The sequence below is a fragment of the Polistes dominula genome, unplaced genomic scaffold, assembly GCF_049000335.1.
Source record: "Polistes dominula isolate Pdom_NZ unplaced genomic scaffold, Pdom_raw_medaka contig_37, whole genome shotgun sequence".
NCBI classification, from domain to species: domain Eukaryota; kingdom Metazoa; phylum Arthropoda; class Insecta; order Hymenoptera; family Vespidae; genus Polistes; species Polistes dominula.
This window is the reverse complement of record NW_028301169.1, coordinates 3,180,996-3,189,968: the sequence shown is the minus strand read 5'-3', so window position 1 is coordinate 3,189,968 and position 8,973 is coordinate 3,180,996. Positions and strand designations below refer to the sequence as shown.

General features: G+C 25.9%; 1 protein-coding gene across 2 annotated transcripts; it reads right to left on the bottom strand.

Moving 5' to 3' along the window:
• Nucleotides 1–2,383: 2,383 nt before the first annotated feature.
• On the bottom strand, nt 2,384–8,710 carry LOC107069904 (phosphoenolpyruvate carboxykinase [GTP]). Of its 2 annotated transcripts, none has more exons than XM_089179258.1 (8): nt 8,565–8,710; nt 6,552–6,938; nt 5,401–5,652; nt 5,110–5,294; nt 4,621–5,015; nt 4,193–4,540; nt 3,855–4,121; nt 2,384–3,744 (listed from the first exon to the last, which is right to left on the bottom strand). In XM_089179258.1, exons 2-8 carry the CDS (start codon nt 6,854–6,856, stop codon nt 3,286–3,288), a joined length of 2,211 nt encoding a protein of 736 aa, XP_089035384.1. In that variant the 5' UTR covers nt 6,857–6,938; nt 8,565–8,710; the 3' UTR covers nt 2,384–3,285. The 2 variants fall into 2 exon arrangements, with proteins under 2 accessions (XP_089035384.1, XP_015183101.1); XM_015327615.2 differs by lacking the exon at nt 8,565–8,710 and adding an exon at nt 7,216–7,317.
• Between the last annotated feature and the right edge of the window lie 263 nt (nt 8,711–8,973).

Sequence of the window (8,973 nt, the reverse complement as noted above, 5' to 3'; positions counted from 1 at the left end):
CATTTTTCACGTATATATATATACATATATAAAAGAAAGAAAAGAAATATAAAAAAGAAAAAATTAGAAATGCATATGTAACGTCATAATTTAAGTATTGCACAATAATATTTGAATCTGTCAGTGCCATATTAATCACATGTTAGAATGAAAATGAAACATCATGGTAAAGTTTTACATTTCTTATTTATCTTGTTTTTTTTTTTCACTTTTTATGTTATCTTCAGAGAGATATATAATATAGAACTATAAATTACTTCAAACTTAGAATAGTTAAATTCAATTTGCACAGTCTTATGAAAATGCATTAAATACGCACATTAATAAGACTTGGAATGAAATAATTTATGAATTTTAATCGATTCTATACTACAAATAAAAAAAAGATATACGATTACTTATATCTTTTTAAATGAAAAACATTTGGAAATGTTATTCTAATAATAAATTTGTTGTTTTGAACGAACAATGTTCATCATAATCTAAATGAAATTTTGTTAAATAAATTAGTATACATAGATATCGTATATTTTAGAAGTAAACATTAAAAAAAAATCTAATCATTTTAGATCTGTTAGAAAGAAATTTTATTAATTTTATGGTTCTATCTTTGATGCTATAATATCATGGTTTTATTACGAATAATTTAGAAGTTAGTAAATAATTAAAAAATAATATTTTGTATTATTATTAATTTGAAAAAATGTATATCACGTGAAATTGATATATTAATTAATAATTTTTTAATTTTATTAATTGTAAGATTGAACAAACACATCACACACACACAAGTTTTTTATTTATATACATATATATTCGCTTATTAGATTTAAAAAAAAATTAATTTTTTAACATTTTAAGGAGTTCATTTTATATAAATAATCTTACCTTTAATTAGGATTCCTCTTATTAGTGAAATAATACATTTAACATTTAACATGTCATACATTACAATCGTGGATTTATAATGGATAAAATATCGTAACAATTTACATGTACTATAACACAATTTTTTAAATATTCAAATTCAAAACAGTATAAAGAAAAAAAAAGACAAAGATAAAAATAAAAAAATTATTCCTTTAATTAATTATAAAACGCACAGGGGTAAAAAAAAGTCAAAGAGGGAAATGATATAACTATATCTAAGTTTAATATATATATATACGAATAATAACATAAAGTATTAATATAATTGAAGGCTGATTTCAGAAACTCACAAATCTTTATATATCACTCTCTAGTCATTATGATATGTGCAACGATTGTATAAATGTATGCATATTATTCAATGCAACAAAACTAAATGTATATTATATATACAAGTTTTCTTTTTTCAACTTAAATACATTAATAGTACCGAATAATACACATATTATACTACACATATTATTCTAGATTAAATATTGTTTTTTTTTTTTATATAGTTAAGTATTCATCTTTGTCTTTTATTGAATCTGAACAAAAAAACTACACGAAAGAAGAAGTCTTGGTATTTTAAAATAATTTGTTAATCTTCGTATTGTAATACTTTATCTATAATCATTGAACAAAAATTATAATGTTAAATTAAATAATACAAAAAAGATCTGTTATTCAAATTGAAACATTATTTCATTAGAATAATTTCATAATTTTCTTTTAATCATTCAATATTAGTTACGCAATTTGACATCAATTTTATTATTTTTTATTATGTATATATATGTAAATTCTAATACATGCGAATTGCATTATATTTGATTATAAAAATTGCCATGGGATTTTCTTTCTTCTATTTCATTTTTTTTTAATTTTTCCATGACGTTAGAACATATACTATATATGTGGCAACCAAAATATATTAACAAATTAATTTTATGATTTAATTTTTGTAATGAATAATAAATATATTTTGAGAGAGAGAGAGAGAGAGAGATAGAGAGAGTGATGTATTAATGCAATGAAAAAAATCTATATCTATAGATATATGTAGAATGTCTTTCTAAAACGTTTGTCTCCGTGTGTGTTCGATATGATTCAAAAAAAGAAAAGAATAGAAAAAAAAATGAATAAATTGTTTCGAACAATATATAATGTACATTTAAATAGTTAATTTATCTCTTGTATAATATAAAATTTTAATTTATATATATATATAAATATGAATGTTGCGAATATATAAATATGTAGAAAGTCTTTCATTAATAATAATAAATAGTGAAAAAAGTAGTGCGAAAAGTAAAGCAAAATAAAAAAACATACGTTGAAGAAGCAATTAACAAATTAATTGAATAATAAAATATAATAAAATTAATTAGATAGAATTAATGTGTTTTATTATAAAAAAAAAAAAAAACAAATACAAAAAAGAAACAACAAAAGAATTCATTCCGTTCCCATATACAATACAATTATTATTATATATTTCATTTCTTTTTTATTATTTCATTTGATTATTACATAAATTATAAAATATGAAATCACATGTGACAAATGTTTTAAATATACTATTAAAAATGTGCATTTAACATTTATCCGCATTCAACGTGTAACTTCATGCGCAATATTCTTATCTGATTAACTTAATTTTCAAATCACAATCAGACTTAAAAAAAGAACAAGACAAAAAGTAAGTTTCATATAAATTTCGAATAAATAGATTACAATGTGACTTGTATAAAGTTTACAATAAAAACCGTGCCTTTTTTTTCGTATAAATAAAACTAAACATAATTATTTAATAACCATTTATATGATCATTTATGATTATATAATATAGAACTATGAATGTGTAAGTTTATTTTGAAAAAAATGTTAATTATTGAAACGATAAAAATATTAATATGCAAGATAAACTCTAAAAGTAAATGATAAGATTTATTTTGAGATTATATATATACGATTATATAACTAATACTATATTAAATTTCATTTTACACAGTAATACAATACAAAATGTACCGAAAGTTTTATCAAAAAGAAAACACCATATATAAAATAAAAATAAAATAAATCTTATCTTATCATATATTGCCCATCTATTTTTGATTTCACCAAGTATAAACAATTAATTACAGAAAAGTATATATCTCGTAATAATATTATTTAATACTAATCAAATAGAAAAAATGTATTTCTTTTTTATAAATTTATCTCATTGTCAGACAATATTATATACCTATATTTAATATCTTTCAGTAGATCTATACAATTATAGATTTTTCTATCGTCGATCAGGAAGAAAAAATATCTCGTTATTGAATTTTTCAATATTTCAGTCAAGTCAAGATCATAAAATTGATCTTAAATATTATTAATATTTCTTTCAAGATTATCAAGCTCAGATAAAATAGCTTGCGGAAGATCATTACCAACTTGTTCATCGAAGTACTTTCTCAAATCTTTCACTTCTTTTTGCCAGAAGGATTTGGGTATTCTAAACAATTCCTCTAGATCGATGTCTTCCTTTAAATTTTTCAGATTAAGTGAGTCAATTTTTGGTATGAAACCAATCGGAGAATCTCTGGCTATATTTTCATTCTCTATTCTACGAAGTATCCAATCCAAAACACGAGAATTATCACCGTATCCTGGCCAGAGATATTGTCCTCGAATATTTTTTCTAAACCAGTTAACGTGAAAGATAATAGGTAATTTGGCATTTTTCACATTAGCCATGTTCAACCAGTGATTGACATAATGTCCAAAATTGTAACCGAAAAATGGTCTCATTGCGAATGGATCGTGCATGATTATTTTACCCTAATGAAGAAATCACGAAGTTATGTTTATTTGAAATATTGGTATAGAATAAACAAAAAAAAATAAATAAATCAAACAATTGAAAAATGTAAGATTTATTTTAAATTTACCTTATATTCTGCAGCAGCTGTTGCTTCGGATCTCATCGAGGCTGCAATGAAAACACCATGTTGCCAATTTCGAGATTCGTATATTAATGGGACACCCTCTGGTCTACGACTACCGAAAAGTATCGCATCGATTGGTACCCCATTTGGATCTTCCCAAGCTGGATCAATTATCGGACATTGTCGAGCAGGTGTACAGAATCTTGAATTAGGATGAGCAGCCGGAGTTTTTGAATCTCTGTTCCATTTGTTATATCTCCAATCGGTAATCTGTAAGTAACGTTTCAATTTAACTTTTCTTTATCTTCTTATTATTTACATTTTCATTTTTTCGTTCTTACCTCAACGTTACCATCAATATCTTTTTCCATTCCTTCCCAAAATACACCACCGTCACTCGTAGAAGCAACATTTGTAAAAAGAGTATTCTTAAAGATCGTCATCATAGCATTGGGATTGGTTTCCATGCTTGTTCCTGGAGCTACCCCAAAGAATCCATACTCTGGATTGATAGCACGAAGCCTACCTTCTTTGTCAAATTTCATCCAAGCGATGTCATCACCCACACATTCAATTTTATAACCCGGAAGTGTTGGTTTCATCATTGCCAAGTTGGTCTTACCGCAGGCACTTGGAAACGCAGCGGCTATGTAACGTTTTTTACCATTTGGATTGGTGATTCCTAATATCTGAATAAATAAAAAATTCCAATTCTCAAAAACTTCAAGAAAATAGATAATTCAATCGAATATAATTATTATTAATTTACCAGCATGTGTTCTGCAAGCCATCCTTCATCTCTAGCAATCGTTGATCCAATTCTTAACGCGAGACATTTTTTACCAAGCAAAGAGTTACCCCCATAACCACTACCATACGATACTATTTCGTTTTTTGCAGGCTTGTGAAGAATAATTGTTCTTTCTGGATCACATGGCCAAGAAGGATACACGGTTACTTTAGAATCCGTTTTAGGTGTACCAACCGAATGTAAACATTTAACGAAGTCATTATTGCCAAGTATTTCCAATATCTTTGTACCCATTCTCGTCATGATCTTCATCGAGCAAACAACGTAAGGAGAATCCGTTATTTCTATACCTATTTTGGAAAGTGGGGCTCCTATTGGTCCCATGCTAAATGGTATCACATACATCGTTCGATCTAAACAATTAAAATGAATTATTTTCATCAAATAATTTCTGTAGATTGATTTGCATGAATATATCACATGTATATTAAAATAAATTCAACTAACTTTTCATGCAACCTGGAAATCGTTCAAGAATAGCTTTTTCCATGTTATCAGGTGACATCCAATTTCCAAGTTCACCAACAATACCTTCTTTAGGTGTTGGTATTGTTTCATTTTTATTTTCCGTACTAATAAACGTGCAACGTTCTACGCGAGCTACATCAGCTGGATTCGTTCTGGCCAACCAACTGAAATGATAAATAATTTCTTTGTTGTTTTTATTTTTTTATTTTTAAATTTAAAATATACTGCACTTTTTCGTAAATCAATAAACAAAAAGTTTGCATAACTAACCAGTTTTCGTATTTTGGTAAAGGTTGGATAGTTTTATTTTTTTCCAGAAGTTTTAATAATTCAGCATATTCCGTTTCACTTCCATTGCATATGTAAATGTCCTTGGGTAAGCATAGACTAGCACATTCCTCGATGTAAGAACGAATTTTTGGTGAAAGAGCTATATTTGGTACATTCAATAATGGAATTTTACCAATGCTGTCGTATCCATTATTCAAAGCTTCTGCTACACGCGTCACCAAATTTGAAACTCTATAAAAATATATCATTTTATTTAACCAAATAATATCAATTAAAATAATAAAATAATTGTATTGAGATAATTAACGATTTATCGAGAATTATTTATTAAATAACAAATTAATTAATAATAGAGTTTAAGTTCTTAATTGTTCTTTTTTTATTGTATTTTTCCAACAAATAATGATACACAAAATTGTTGACATTTAAAATAAAGTACGTCCTCATCTTTCATATTTCTCTTTATTTCTTGTATGCAAATGAATATTAAAATTATCAAAACCTGTTTTTCATACTACAATTTTTAAAATAATACTATTTGCATTAAGCATAATAATATATTTACATGTATAGTAACAAATGATTTAAATAATCTGTTTACTTCAAAGATTTATTCATGTTTACCCCATTTGAGATTACAACTTTTTTCGAATACGGTTCAAGAAGCCATATCTTTTTTTTTAATATATTGCCAATTTTACAATGCTAAATTTTGTTTTTTTATACTTTAAATATACTATTTATACAAAAAAAAGGTCTTATTTCGACGTATACTTTATTCAAAATAACTGATAATAGTTAAGTATGATTGCACATACGGTGTGCAAGTGGTCTCGAATGGGTTAAGAAATGTACTTGAAATCTTTCTTGAAATATTGTTATAATATTATTTCCATAAATATAATGTAAATGAGATGAATTGTCTAAATTTTATTTAAAGTACATCTTGTTGAAAGATTTTACGATGAAGATAAATGTGCATTTAGATAAAATCGTTTCAGAAAATTTTGTACGATAATAACACACTTATAATCATCAAATAAAATAAAACTAATTGTAAGATTTAATAAAAGATTTAATATATAACAAGAGAATATATGATTAAGTAAAAATAATAATGTATTACTCACTGTGTATGATAAATGTCAACTGCGTAAGGCATGTTTCGTTCTAATATAATTCGTTTCTTCTCAATAATAGTTTGCGATGATATCGATAAATAAGTTCTTTTTATCGTTCTTGAGGAATCCTTAATAAATCCAGAATAATTAGGCGAACAACATTGAAGTATGTTTCGAAGATGATTATCAGTTGATTTTCGAACAGGACTGGTATTACCACAAACGATCGAAAAATTGCGTAAATCGTTGAAGTGTCTTTTAGTGATTCTCCCCAAACCGTAGTAGAAAGATACTTGTTCGAGTCCAGCAGGCATGTTGGCAAATTATTTAAATTGTCGTCTTTTATATGTAGCGAAAGATGAATAATACGAGGAAGAAGTGGAAATTTAAATTGACCTAAGGACAAATATTTTTTTTTATTGTTAACTCTTTAAAAAAAGTTCCTGAATTTCCGGTGATCTATGAACGTTTCGATGGAGGGGAAAATCTAATTCTTTTAGTGTGTGTGTGTATGCGTGTGGATGGATGGGTATATAAATGCACGTGCACGTGTCTATGGAAAATCAATGTTCGTTTGTATTAGCGTAAAAGATCGATACAAAGATCGATTGATCAGCAAATATGACAGTGTTTGAACTATTTTGTTTTTCACAAATGATATCATAGACTATACTTTGTCTTTCTCGCCTTTGGATCGGTTCCACGTCTTTGACCGCTATTTATTGCTCCTTACTAACTGAGATACTTTATTTGCTTGTCAGAAAAGAAAGTATAGTTTGGTAGAATTGTTCTAAAGATAAAACAACAAAATAAATATATTGTTAATAATATAATATTCTATTATATATAATAAATGTATTACAAAATAAAAATATACTTTAATTTGTATTTATTCATTTAAAACAAAAAACTATTGCATCACAGAAATTTTTGTTATGTACATTTATATATTTAAATATACCAAAAGTAAAAGAGAGAGGAGAGATAGAGTAGATTGTTAACAAAAAAAGAGATAGACAAACAATTATTTGCTAGTTTAGGATAAATATATTACTTTAAAAATATAGTACCGTTTCGTTTCTAATTAAAGTTGATTAGAGAATTAAATTTAAAGTGATAAAAAAACGATACTGTTTAGATAAATAGATACAGACGTTTGAAGAAGTAAAAGGATGACCCACACAGTAGAAATAGAAAAAACTAAACAAGATAAGACAGGGTAGGATGTCAGTAGCTCGATCTCGATAAGACTATTGAACTTGCGTCTGATTCGTAACTAGATGCTATTCACCTTTTAATGAAAGTAAAAGCCGGTTCGTACGATTTCCGATCGACCCACACAAACACACACACGCATAAGTATATATATATATATATTTTTTTGTTGTTGATATCTTTCGTTCGTATTTTGCGTCATTCCAATAGAATCTTATAATTATTTACGCATAAATAATTTGTTTCTCTCTTTCTATTTTTCCTACCTTTTTTATTTTCTATTTTCTCGTAATTATTTGATCATTAAAAAAGGATTGTTTGTATTTGATTAAATTTGATTTGTGTTAATTGAATGTAATCAAAGGGATACATTAAATGTTAATTTTTTTTCTTTCTTTCTTATATATTAAAATTATTTATATTATATTTGAAAAAATTAGTTGTGAGTGTGTACGTGTGTCACGTATTTATTATATGTATTATGTATTATTCATTAATTAATTATTTTCTTTTAATTATATTTTAAAGAAAAATTAAGAAAACGTTGTTTGTGCGAACTTCGGGAAGATTCGAGATTTCGTTCGTATTCCGATGAGTAGAGAACGCGAACTGACAAATATGAAATTTCTACTTTCCACGAAACTTCATTTACAATAAGACAACGTGTTGAATGATAAGCGTTGTGAGTTTAACGATCACCTGTCTTATTATTTCATTTTTGATATTATCTTGTTAACAAAAATTTTTTATTTTGTTCGTTAAGATATCTCACTTATGTTTAAACAATTTATTATACTTTATTCGTACGTTTATAAATCTTTCAGAAATCTCTTGGTTGTTTTTTTTTTTTTTTTTTTTAGTTTTTTAATTAACCTTAACAATTTATTTTTATTCACTGAAAATGTGATTCACATAATCGTATAAATATTCACACATGCAATAAACAATATACCGATAACAGATTTGACACGTATTCATTCCTAATTTATTTCTTCTATTGTTTCCAACTTATTCAAATTTTCTTTTATATACTGGAAGAAAAATCGATACATGTCTACAACTTCGAAAATCAATGCGAGAATATTTTGCTTATCATCAGCGTAGGCGTTTGTAGAAACAATCATGTGTTAGTGACTTCAATTAAATACCCGATAAAAGAGAGAGAAGGATAAATAGATCAATTTTGCGAGGAAAATAATATCTTACGTGATTGAAT

Excerpts from the sequence above, each read along its gene's own strand:
- LOC107069904 (XM_089179258.1), bottom strand. The coding sequence starts at position 6,856 with ATGCCTGCTGGACTCGAACAAGTATCTTTCTACTACGGTTTGGGGAGA. Across the intron at positions 5,295-5,400 it reads TTACCAAAATACGAAAACTG|TTGGTTGGCCAGAACGAATC; the intron begins GTTAGTTATGCA and ends TTATCATTTCAG. Across the intron at positions 5,016-5,109 it reads ATTTCCAGGTTGCATGAAAA|ATCGAACGATGTATGTGATA; the intron begins GTTAGTTGAATT and ends TTAATTGTTTAG.